Consider the following 13390-nt stretch of genomic DNA (forward strand, 5'->3'; position numbering starts at 1 on the left):
GGGGCCGGGGGCCAACAAATGACCATAATACCAGCCTTGGGGAGGCAGAGACAGGAAGCCACTTGGCACTTGCTGGCTAGCCAGTATAGCTAACCAGCCAGCTCCAGGTCTACTGAGGGACCCCATCTCAAGAAAATGGGGTGACTGTGTAAGAACTGCTTGACTCAAAAGGCCCCATGCCTTAGCTATTGGCAGTTGATAGCGCATGGAGCATGCCTTTTTGGTGGGGTGCCCATGCTCAGAGTGCACTGCCACACCCCCACGTATATACGCATGGTGCTAAATGGGACCTCGTGGGTTGTTAGAAAAGAAGACATCAAGTTGGGAGATGCTCCTGTGGGTCAGGAGGCAGGGAGGAGCTAGCAGGGAGAAATGAGGGATACATGTGATCATATTTGTTGTTTCTATTATTATTATTATTATTCCTATGAATTCTCAAACATAAAGAACAGGATGGGCAATTGAGGAAGTCACCCAACGTTGACCTCTGGCCTCCACTCCCCCGGTCATCCCCCAACCCCCACAACACAGAACCTTTTGTTTTCATAGCGTTTTCAGGTTTAGTCAAGGCAGGGGGTGAAAACAAGACCACCTCTGAGAGGCTAAAGTTCTGGGGAATGCTTTTTTCTTGGTACATTTCCTGACTTTCTCTTCTTAAAAAAAAATCTGTGTGCTGAGGGATGTGCACCACATGTTCTGTAAATGTCAGGCTAACCTCAGGGGTCAGCACCTTCTATCGTTTCGGAACACTGTCATCACTGCATATCCCAGCCTTGCCTATCAACACCCAGAAAGTCTGTTTCCTTCTCCTACCTTGCTATACAGGGGTGCTGGGGTTTCATGCTTGTGCTACAGCGTTTAGCTCTACACACTTGCAAGGCAAGCAGTTTACCCACTGAACCCTCTCTCCAGACTACACCCTGATCTGGGGAGCAATACCACCCTAGTCTTCCTTAGATTATCTCGTGACAAGGTCAAGACCTAGGAATCTTTCCACAGACCTCTCTGAAGGCCTAGGCTGGTCCCCTCTCACTTGGAATATCTAGCCAAATAAATACACCATGGGGCCAGAGCTCAGGAGTGTGGACCATCTCAGTGAAGATACACCAGGGTTGGCAGAGAACATGATGGCTCAGCACAAACCCCTGAACTCAAGCCTGATCACTGATGAAGGTGATCACTGATGAAGGTGATCACTGATGAAGGTGATCACTGATGAGGGTGATCACTGATGAGGGTGATCACTGATGAAGGTGATCACTGATGAGGGTGATCACTGATGAAGGTGATCACTGATGAAGGTGATCACTGATGAAGGTGATCACTGATGAAGGTGATCACTGATGAAGGTGATCACTGATGAAGGTGATCACTGATGAAGGTGATCACTGATGAAGGTGATCACTGATGAAGGTGATCACTGATGAAGGTGATCACTGATGAAGGCCCAGAGTCCTATAGATCCTTGGGAGCCATTTCTTTACTGAACGGCACAAGTGGAGAGGTGTCTCACTCTTGCTATTTTACTTCCTTGGTTTTGTTCTTTTATTAGTAAAATCAAAGGACGGTATTGATCGGGGATGTTCACCTCTACCACAAGAGCGGTTTTCATTCTGTTTAATCCTATAATCCCACACAAGACCTTACGTTGTATTTACTGTTTGCATTTTAATCATCGAGGCTCCAATTGATTTACACCCCATACCCCCCCCTACCATAACCTTGACAAAAAGGGAGGAATACAAAAGGAAAGGCTAAGACAGAACCTTCTAGAAAGAGCTGCTCAAGTACATTTGTTCAGGGTCCTACAATACACTGAGCAGTTTTAACCATATTGATGAATCACATTATAGCATGGATTTTTAAGGGGGAAAAAAATCTGACTTAGGGACAAGCGTGATTTGTTTTCTTAATTGAAGGATAAACTCATAACATGCTGAGAAAAAAATCATTATGTAATATACTACATTATGAAGATAATCTATTAAAGTGCACTCAGAAAAATCAGAGAATGGCGGGGGGATCACAGAACAGTTGTTTTTGCCTGCAGAGCTACACAGGCAGATTTTTAAATGATTCTGAATTTGCTCTCAGAACCAATCTATAGGAAAATGGCGATTGTAAACAGTTAAGGTCGAATTTTCCCTGTTTTCAAAACCTTGACCTATCTGGACAGTATATCTTAACATCAACATACAGAAGAGTGTAATAAAAATATTAGCATTGCACTTAGAGGGAGGGGGGCCTCTTAACTCGTATGCTCCACAACCAGCAACACTTCAACTTCTGGACAGCCCTACTGTCAGAAACCCACGTGCTGTGCAGTCCCTTACCACTAAGAAACGGACAAAAGTTCTGTCCCTGGGAATGCAACCCGATGGCTGCTGGCCCTGGAGTCTTCACTGAGTTTTCATTTTTTTTTTAACTGTTTTTTTTTTTTTTTAAATCTCTCGTCATAGAGCGTCTCACATTCAGGAAACATAAAGTCAACCATCTACAAACAGACTTTTAAAGGCTGCCTATCCCTAACGTCTCACAATGTTAATAAATCCCAATTCCAACGCCCTCTGGATGACCACTTAGCATGCTTTACAGCTCGGCCTACTGGGAGATAAGAGCAGGCTGTGAACTGTGCCCACCCTGACTCTAAAGGCCTAAACTCACGGTGATGATTATTTTTTTTAATTAAGATTTCCATTTCTTGAGATCTTTCTGCACTTGTGGTTTTAATCCATCCTCAAGCTGTGCCCGGGAGGAGGATGGGAGGCAGGCTATCGCACACACTGCCTCTTCTCGTCTCTAACGGCCTTCTTTGTAGGGAAAGCTGTGCACAGACTGTGCCCATCACGGCCGATCCCTCAGAGAATTCCGCCTCTGCGAGGGAGATCACAGCACTGAAGATTAGTGGTAACCTTTTGATTTTAGCTCAGCCAAGGGTAAAATACATTAATATTAAAAATGTAGAAGCAGGAAAAATTTTTTTAGTGACCTATTCTGTAGCCACATCTATCAAAGGACTTCCAACTAGTTCAAAATAGAGGGTTCCCTTAAAATGTAACCTCTTTTTAGGAGGACTTTACGGCATGGTACAGGAGACATAAGTTAGAAAATTAGATTGTCTTGGAAAACATGACCAGCATCTTAAATCAATGAAGGATGCCTTAAAAAAGACCAATTTTTTTTTCCATAATGGCAAACATCAACACAGCAAAACAGAATGCAATTTTTCTAAATAAATAAATCAATGATGTGTCAAAAATTAACAGATGAGTTAATATTCTCGGAGCCACCAAAAGCAGGTGGTGCTTCCTAATATGCATCCTGCTCAGTCAATCCCTGAATATTTTCTGGACCATCGGTATATAAAATAGGATGCTGCTATTTGTGATGGCAAACAAAAGCAATCATGCCTGCCAAGCACATAGTATAACAGGCAGCATTTCAGCTCTGCTAGACAGAAAGTAATTAGAATGCTTTTAATGTCCAAAAGAATGATGCTGATAGGCTGCCACAGATGTGTAGATTTATGAATATTTATATGGTGGTTTATGGCTGACACTTTTATCAGTTGAAGAAGATAAAATATCTGCCTGACTCAAAAGCTTGACAGTCAGGTTAATAAAATCTCATTAAAGAGAATGACCTATGCAATTATATAGGATTTATTGTAATTCATTTTTGATTGTACTCTGCTTAAAGATGCAATTTCCCATTTCCTGATGCCAAATTTAGGCTGCGTATCAAGATCTACGTGGGTTTTAACTCTAAGCCTCCCACAGAGGAAAAATATGCTTTTTAAACCATGGTGTATTACCCCTTTTAAGGAAAATTATACTCTTCATGAGACTTTATAAGAATGTTGAAAAAAATCTATTTTTAATCACATATTTCTTCTCCCAATGGCTTGTAGCATTTAATGGCAAATAAGACTCACTCCAACCCTTTCATCTTTTCAGCATATTTACCCTGGACAGTCAGTCATCTCCTCTACGCAGAGCTCATTTACCACAATGCTGTTTGACTATTTCCAGCTGACAAGGTGGCCTGAACACTCAGCACAATTACTCTGCTGAGAGAGAAGGCAACAGGCAGAGCCCCACCTGCCCCACCCCCAGGCGGTTAAAAGGCCCAGTCGAGCAGAGAAGCTCATTGGCTCAAAGTGGCACCATTAGTTCCTCAAAGAACCAATCAGCTCTTCAGGTGGCTGTCCCTCTGATGGCTACTCACATGGCTGTGCCTGTTGAGAGATGGTCTGCTCATTAGTGATTAATATTACCTTAGTTCTGTGGCTTCCCCCTCTACATCCAGAACATTCTCCAGGACACAGGGAAGAAACCTACTGTCCAGTTCCCATCTTTCCAACAAACACCACTAGGTGGGCATCCAGAGCCCCATACACACACAAGAAAAGCCCCAACCAGAACAGCCTTGAGAAAACTGGTAATAAGTTTGAAGGCAAAAAAAAAAAAAAAAAAAAAAAGAAGAAGAAGGAGCCGTCCTATCCTTAGATTCAGCAACAATGGCTTCTAACTTGTGACAGAGACAAACCAAAATAGGAAATTGGGAAAAAATACCCAGGGGAGGAGAAAACAGACCCCCAAAAATTCCAAATGAAGGAAAGACGGCAGAGTAACTTCCAGAACAAGAGCAGCCATGGGAAGAATGGTGAGAAACTGAGGCTGAGAGAAATAACCCGGTGAGTGTCAGGGAAGAGCAACCTCCGGATGCAAATAGTAAGGAGGGGTAGGACCATAGTATTCTGGAGAAAGTCAAAGACTGAACCGCAATAGCTTGAAGGAAGTGCTTTATCAAGGGCTGAACCAAGAAGGTAAAGGGTTGGTCCCCAAAGAGTTGGCTGGAACCAACATTATACAAGAGTGCAAAATATGGGAAAAGGGAAAAGGACTCACACTACTGGAAAGCAACATACAAAAGCAAAAAAAAAAAAAAACCAAAAAAAAACAAAAAACAAAAAAAAAAACACAAAACGCCAAGCAGGGGTAACAGACACAGCCAAGAAGTAGCAGGGGAGCCCCCAAAACAAGTTCCAAGCAAGACCCTGTTTCAAAACCAAAAGCCAACGGAACATGAAAGCAGAGAAGAGCCCAACAATGAATATAAAAACACAACACAATGGGATATGAGGGCAAAGGCAACAGAGGAAAAAAAACATCCCAGAAATAGTAAGGAAGCCCACGTAAGAACTCCAATTCAGAATCGCTAACATCTCCAAATCATTGGGGAGACGACAGAAACAAGGCTTCACTATAACCTGTAATTAGATTTTCTTTCTCCAAACCAATCCTTCACATGTCAAAATATTGACAAACAGCAGAGCTCTTAGCATAGGCATCTATAACTCCTTCAGAGACAATGCCCATCTATTGTCACTAGGAAGAAAAAAAAAATCCAACACAAAGTCTTAGATTCGCTGACAATCTGAATCTAGGAGGCTCTTAAGTGCCCTGAAAGGCCTGAGCAGGTTCTGATGAGCCCATAAACGTGGCTGTGTGTCCTTCCCTCAGGAGCTGAGACTGGGTGCAGGCCTTGCTCAGTGCTCGCTCACATTCCCTAGAGGAGATAAAATCTCGACCTCTGGGTAGGTGATCCCATGGAGACTCATTGACATAGAAACCAGGGTCTCAAGGACAGGGTGGGTGGGGATTTTAACTCTGCTCTGTGGATGCTCCTGTGCAGCGACCCCTTGCCCACGCCAAAAAATCTTCACTCCCCACCCCACAACCCAGAGCAGCAGAACCGCGGATAAAGCTAGGGGGACTGTGCGCCATGGACACCGGAGCGCACAGAGAACAAGAAACCCAGAGACCCCAGGAGGAGCCCAAGTGGTCCAGGTCTGCCCTACTGGGGCCGGGATCTTCAAAGGTCAGCTCCCCCCACTCCCCCAGGCAAAGAACCTCCGAGAAGGACAAGTAGACCTCGGGCGGGCGGGCAGGCGGGAAAGGGAAGTGTGGCGTGGGGGAAAAAGTGAAGTGGCCGGGAATAAAATGGGCGTCTCCTCGGAGTGGCCTCAGCCCGCTGTCCCGGGGCCTGTCCCCTCCCCAGCTCCCCGCCCAGGGCCTGCTCTCTTCACAGGCTCTCCCGCTGCCCTCCCGGGTGCTCGCCAGGAGCCCGCACCCCACAGCCACCTGTTAAGGCGCGCGCGCCGTCGGAAGCTCGGGTCACCGCGGCGCCCCGGAATCTTCCAGAAGTTACTACTGCCCGAGCGTAGCACGCTCCCGAGGCCCACGGGGACCACGGGGACAGCGCGCACAGCCTCTCCGGACCCCCCGATTCCCACGCCCTCCCCCCCTCCACGCCACCTTCGGAGCTCCGCAAAGTTGCGGCCCGGGAGTCTGTACCTGCACTGAGCTCCAGGCTGGCGCCGTCGCTACCCGCGCCGCTGCTGCAAGCGCCGGTCGCCGGGCCAGGGCCGTACCTGACGACGGCGGCGAAGGACGACGACGACGAGGCGGCGGGGGCCGCGAGCGGCGGAGGCGGCGGCGGCGGTGGCGCCGGAGTCCTGGGATGGCCCGGGGGCGCGGCGGGTGTGCAGGACGGCGACGACGACGAGGCGGCGGCGGCGGCGGGGGCCCGGCCTGACCCGGCCGGGTAGGACGGCTGCGTCGGGAACGGCGGCGGCTCGCTGCTGCTGATGGGCACGGCGGCGAGCGAGGCGAAGGGCGGCGGCGGCGGCGGCGGCGGCAGCGGGGACGGCCGCGCGGGCGACAGCTCGAGCAGAGAGGGTCTGTCGTAGCGCTTGGCCAGCGCCGGCCGCCGGCTGGGGAACGTCTTGAGGACGCTGTAGGGGCCGCGCTGCTTGTAGATGCGGGGCGCGCTGGGCCCCTCCTCCGCCGCCTGCATCTCGGGCTCCATGCCGAGTCTGAGGCCCTGCCCGCCCCGCGCGCGGCTCCGGAGGTGGCTCGGCCGCCCGGCCGCCTGCTCTACCCCGGCGCGCGCCGGCGGGAAGGCGTGTGTCTGCGCCGTGGCCGCCGCCGCCGCCGCTGCCTGTCGCCGAGCCTGGCATCTCCGAGCCCCCGCGCGGGGGGCTGCCGCCCAGCGCTGATTGACAGCCCGCCTCGCCAATGCCTGGAGGGAGAAAGGAGGTAAGGAGCAAGTGTTTAGGGTAATATCTGCTAATGATGATGGGGGCGGGGCGGGGCCTGGGCCCGGGCGGCCCGCGCGATCGGCGCTTCGGACAGGGTCGTGGGGGGAGGTGGGGAGGGGGAGCCCGTGGCCCGAGGGGACCCGGTGGGGGAACGGAACCTGGAGGGCGTCCCGGTGGGGACAGGTGGAAGAGGTGGCGTCCCGGCTCTCTCGGCTGTGGACGTGAGGCGGCAGCGGTTGTCCGCAGGGTCCGAGCTTTGGAAAGGAGTTCCCGGCGCCCTCCTGCGTGACCTCCCAACTCTCGGAGTGCACGAAGGGGGTGGTACCTAGAAGTTAGGGCGGGGTCGCCAGAGTGCAAGGGTGGGACAGCAAGTTCTTCTAGAAGGAAGCTACACCTCCCTCCCCCCGCCCCCCTCCCGAAAAAGAACATCTCGAAGGACTTGGCACAGGCCGCTGGGAGGTTTGTCCTGCCTTAGGGTCTTGCTGTCCCAGGTCTGGCGGCCGAACCAGAAAGCACTCAGGGCCTAGTGCTTCCATACTGTTTCGCTTGTTCTCCATAGGGAGCTGGGCGAGAGAGCACAGAGGCGCCATCATTTCTTTCCATTCTACAGATTTGAAAACTGAGGCTCTGAAAGACCAGATTTGAAAACTGAGGCTCTGAAAGACTAAAGGGAAATATGCAAATTCACGCAGAGGAGTTTGTGAGTGAATTGCACGGTTACATATAGGTCTTCAGAATGTAAAATAGCTGGTAGACAGTGCAATTCAAGGGAACAAAATGATCCCACGGTTCCCTTTGGGATGGTGACTGCTTTGAACATTATTATATTATCTATGCATATACGTTGCAAGACCAAAGTGGCCTGGGATCACCCTTTCCTTGCGTTGCTCATACTACCCGGCACCACCGGGCTAAGGATTCAGTGATGAAGATCTCAGTAATTTGCCGAAGCTGCCCCGTAAGGTTCTTCAAACACAAGGAAGGGTTCCGGCCTCTGCCAGTCACTCCTTCCTGTCTCAAAGGGAGCATCCTCTAGTTAGGCCTACCCCAATCCCTGCATCCCCTCTTCCCAAGCTTGGGTTTCAACCTCGTTCATCATTATCCAGGTCCTTGATGAATGAAGCTCATCTCTCCAATCTGGAGTTGCTTTTTTATTCAGAGCTATCCTTCAGTCTTGGGAAAGTGACCCATTTTCTCCTGGGGGCCAGGACTTTGGCCTCTCATTTTCCAGATCTCTCCCATTGGAAGAGTTCCTCTCCCTTGCTGTTTCCAGAGTCTCTGCTCACCCACTCTGGACTGTCTTCCTCTCCTCAGCAAGCTCCTCTGATAGTGCTGTGCCCCTCCCCCATTTATTAGAGATGAAATAAATAATGCCATAAATAAAAGTATTTGGGAGTCCAGGAACTGTCAGGGCTGATTAGGGCATAGAGGACATTTTCTTTCTCATTATGCAAAAGCATTTCATGGGGAAATAAAAGAGGTTTCATTGTAACTCATGCATGTCATATTTCAAGGAATTCACGATATTAATCATATTTAACATTATTTGCAGCGTTTCTTCTCCCTGGCTTCTGAAAACTGCTAAATGAGGACACGTGGATCACTGGGAAGAAAGGGCGGGCGATGAGCAAGTGAGGGACAGTTAAGAAATAATGAAACGCTGGTGAAAGACAGAGAGAATGAGATGCCGGGGAGATGTTTCTTAGGCACCGAAGGGAGAGGTGGGGGAGAGGCTCCCGAGCCGGGAGACAGCTGAAACTGAATGATATACGGAGGAGATAAATGGTAACAACCCTCCCCTCACTTTCCTGTCTAGAGAGCAGTTCTGAATTTTGCATCGAAATCTTTCCCTCCCACATTTACTCCCTGATAATTTGCCAGTAACTCCCTGCTTTGGAAAAGAAATTAGGGTGGTCATGGTGGTGGTCATGGGGCTGAGCAGAAGAAAACCTTCAGTCCTTTGGTAAGAAAATGATTTCCTGTATCTGGGGCAGAGCTTTCTCTTAGATTTATTAATTTTATTTGTATGAGTGTGTTGCCTGCATGTGTATATATGCACTGCATGGATACCTGGTGCTGGAGGATCTGGAACTGGTAGCACAGTTGTGAGCCACCATGTGGGTGCTGGGAATTGAACCCAAGGCCTCTGGTTCAACAAGTGTGGCCACCTCTTTAGCCCTTATGTACATATTTTAAATTTATGTTAACCTTGCCACTCAAACACCTTGAGAGACCGGGAACGATACTTTCTTCATGTTTTACTGACTAAAGGAACCACCTCTATTTTATATCCCCAAATAGCCATTTCTACAAAAGTGAATATTCTAATGAATGGTTGCGGTAATTGGGTTGGAAGCGTAGTCCCCAGTGCAACAGGATTGGGAGATGGGGCCCAAGAGTAGACATTTAGTACATACAGGCTGTGTCCCCAAGCTTGGATCAATGCCTGTTACAAAAGAGCTTGAGATTGTGAGTGAATTCTTGGGTGCTCGTGTGGGTGATGCCTCTGCCACTGTATGGTGCGTACTACAAGAAGGTTCTAACCGGATGCTGCTGCCCAGCAACCCTGGATGTCTCAGCCTTCGGAATTGCAGAAAGAAACAAAATAAAACAAAACACCCCCCCCCAAACCTACCTAATTGATGATATTCTGTCACAGCAAAAAAACATAACCTTGTATAGGGAACAAGATAAGGATTGTTGCAACAATTTCTTTACAATGTGAAAATGCCCAGGTAGTAGAGTATGGAAGAATTTGGAAGCATAAATTTGAAAAAGCCTAGGTTCCTATGAATGGAATATTAATGCTGATTCTAATAAAGACTGTTGCAGGATATTTGATCACATGGCCTCCTCCAGAACTCTGAACTGGAAATCTTGTTACTTGTGGCTAGGTCCTCGCACACAGCTTTAACCCAAGAGCTGCAGACAAGAGCTAAATAAAGTCAATGGTAGGCTAGGAGATAGAGCTAGCAACCAGTTGGTAGGGACTGTACATAAGAAAACCCAGGAAACACGCCGTTAATCCCAGCACTCGGGAGGCAGAGGCAGGCAGATTTCTGAGTTCGAGGCCAGCCTGGTCTACAGAGTGAGTTCCAGGACAGCCAGGGCTATACAGAGAAACCCTGTCTCAAAAAAGAAAGAAAAGAAAAGAAAACCCAGGAAAGAGAAAGGAGGGCCTTTGAGTTGAAGGGTGTAGGAGTTCTTTTCTTCGGGGACATCAGGGACATTGGGGGAGTAGGAAGGTCAGCTGCGTGGGTGCTTCCCCTGTCTCTTTGAGCTGGCATGGTAGCTGGCTCCTGAGTCTTCGTTTGGTAAATTGAACATTTGGGATTTGGTTTTAAAAACCACAGACGACTGGGAACTATAGGTAAAGTGTGGGACTTTTTTTTTTTCAATGAGCTTAAGCAGTTTTGATCCGTGGTAGAAAAGTAAGCTTTGGTGGTTCATGAGTGTAATCCCAGCACCGTCCCCTCGTCTGGCACCCACTGAGGAGGCCACTCAAGTGGCCTGACCTGACCATACCCAGACCCTATTGAGGAAGGCGGGTGGAGAGAAGAGCATTCTGATGAGTGTCTGATGGGAATGAGGAAATGAGCTGGAGTAAAGACTATCTTTGTTTGAGCCGGGCAGTGGTGGCACATGCCTGTAATCCCAGCACTTGGGAAGCAGAGGCAGGCAAATTTCTGAGTTCGAGGCCAGCCTGGTCTACAGAGTGAGTTCCAGGACAGCCAGGGCTACACAGAAAAACTCTGTCTCGACCCCCACTTCCCCAAAAAAGACTATCTTCATTCCACAGAACTCTGTGTGTGGAAGGCAAAACTTACACATAAAGAACAGCGAAGTGCTAAGATGTTTGGCAGAATAAATATCTAAGTAGTCGCAAAGCCTTCAGAAGGCTGTGTAGCCTCTTTTGCCTGAGAAAGGAGAGATGATTTTAAAATGGAATTTATAATCGAAGGGAATGCAGAGCAGAAAGATGGGGAGATTTTCAGCCTGGCACGGTAGGAGTGAAAAAAGCATGCCCAGGAGAGAGTACTACGGGTATAGCCAGTCACCCTTTTGCTCAAGAGATTATTTGGGCTCCCGTTGCTCCAGTTCTAGTTCCCAGGATAATGAGAGAGTAGCCTTAACCATGTTTCTGAAATCTTTTAGACAAGCTAGGACTTTGAAGGCAAGGTTTCCAGAAAGGCATTTGCTGGCCAGAATCACCTTGAAAGGCACCTACATTCTGGGTGCAGCACTCCCTGGCTACTCCAGGTGTGCCTCAAGTTAGACTAGGTTAGCTTAGAAGGGCGGAAGTGGTGAGCTTTGGAAGTGTCTGTGTGGGCCAACTGGGACCAGTTTTCAAAGATGTTAGACAGTTTGGAGCTTTAGGCAGAGACATGGCTGGGTTACTACAGAGCATTCCACTGAGGGCGGTGTTTAGAGAAGGCAAACACCTTCTCCCGCAAACAGTAGAGCCGCTAGTGTCCAGCCCCATTCTGGGAAAGCCGAATAAGTGAATCCCAGCAGAGAGTAAAGAGTGTCCACCGAATACTTCCGGGGCCCAAACCCTTTAGGGCAATGATCCTCAACCTTACCGATTCTGCGACCCTTTGATACAGTTCCTCATGTTGTGGTGACCCCTCCCCCAACCGTTTTTCATAACTGTAAATTTGCTAAATGTAACCATAATGTAAACATCTGATATGCGACCCCTGTGAAAGGAGGTTGTGAACCACACGTTGAGAGCCACTGCTTTCGGGCCTCTAGGAGGTGACAAGTAGTTATTCTGGGGTCCTATGCTTTAAGTATATGGTTTAAATACGATGGCTCCTCTGTTGGGAACCGTCATATTTGTGGTTTTGAGATAAGGTCTCACTGTATCCAAAAGTGGCTTGGAAGTCACTGTGTAGCAGAGTACAGACTAGAATTTGAAGTGATTCCCCTGCCTCAACTTCCGAAGCACTGGGATTACTGCATGCTGGGGTTACAGACCTTGGCCACCATTCCTGGCCTATAGTTGTATTTGGATAATGTGTTTGAGTTCCCTGACTCCCAGTTGGCAAGGAATTAGCCTGAGGATGAATTAAAATACCTGATTTAAACGCCGCTCCTGGACTTAGGACTTGTAACCTGGCATTGGAATGAATTTACACTTTGCGGGATTTTGAGGTGGACACTTGTATGTATGTATGTATGTGAAAATAGCATGCATTTTTGAGGCCGGGGGAGGGGGAGGGGGCACAATACTAATGATTTGAATCTGTCTCCCAATATTATGTAGCAGAAACAATCCCCAGTGTGACAGTGTTGGGAGCTAGGGCCCGGTGGGAGGTGGTTAGGTCCTAGGGGTTGCCCACCTCCCCCATGAAAGGATGGATATGGAGTATATAGGCTACAAGTATGTCTGTTGTACTCCCTCACCCACACACTGTCTGTTGTGTCATAGAACAGGAGGAAAGCTCTAGCCAATAAGACCCGCATCCCTGGACTTCCAAGTCTCCAGAACTATAAGCCTAACAAATGACACATGACCCTCTCTGGAATTCTGTTGTAGCATCGCAGAAATGAATTAAGACAGTGGCTTAGCTTTGCTTCCTATAAAAGGTCTCCTGGAAGAAACATATTAGAAATGTAAAGCAGACACTTTTCATATCCACACACAGGCAGCGTCTTAGCCCGCATCACAGAGAATCGTTTTCCTAGCCGAGAGCACGTGTAATCCAAACGCTATGGACGCAGAGATAAGAGAATCCTGACTTTGAGGCCAGTCGGGACAGCTTAGTAAGACCCTGTCTCAAGACAGAATTAAAAAAAAAATGCCAGTAGTCTAGCTCAGCGGTGGAGTAGACCCCTTTAAGTTGTGATTATCACCCCTCCCACCTGGGTTATACTGAACCCAGAGCTGTGTGTGGATGTGTGGAGCAGAGCCTGCTTGACCTTGGCTGACCAGAACACTGCGATTGTGGATTGATGGACAGACACTCAGGACCAAAGTTACTCTGGGCTCCTTAGGCCCTTTCCTATCCTTCCCTTTCAACCCCGTATCTGTTCTAACATCCTTGTGAGCGGGTTAAGATCTTACAGTAAGTCACTAACCTTAGGGGACCTGTGACTTCCACCAACTCTAAAGCTAAGAGTATTCTGACATCTCGGCCTGTAGAGAAGACTTCCTTTCCACCGTGCGGTAGCTTCTCCGAAATTGTCTATCAGTGATCTTGAAATGTGTCTGTTTATCACCTTTGTTCTGTGGCTGTGAACAAAGCCTCTTCTACAGTGGAACGTGCTGTTCAGAGAAGC

The 13390-nt window shown here is 48.5% G+C and overlaps 1 protein-coding gene across 3 annotated transcripts in view; it reads right to left on the minus strand.

Annotated features, from left to right (window-relative positions):
• The window catches only part of Bend4 (BEN domain containing 4), a 35982-nt gene extending 28560 nt beyond the window's left edge, over positions 1 to 7422 (minus strand). For 2 of the 3 annotated variants that reach the window (XM_006504059.4, XM_030254766.1), the window contains exons 1-2: positions 7264 to 7422; positions 6360 to 7086 (exon numbers count right to left, since the gene is read on the minus strand). In XM_006504059.4, coding sequence (XP_006504122.1) covers positions 6360 to 6873 — 514 coding nt within the window. In that variant the 5' untranslated portion in view covers positions 6874 to 7086; positions 7264 to 7422. Of the gene's footprint in view, positions 1 to 6359; positions 7094 to 7263 lie in introns of those variants that run through there. The other variant, NM_001164806.1, reaches the window with a different exon arrangement.
• Positions 7423 to 13390: the final 5968 nt, after the last annotated feature.

Source organism: Mus musculus, chromosome 5, assembly GCF_000001635.26.
Source record: "Mus musculus strain C57BL/6J chromosome 5, GRCm38.p6 C57BL/6J".
Taxonomy (NCBI): Eukaryota; Metazoa; Chordata; class Mammalia; order Rodentia; family Muridae; genus Mus; species Mus musculus.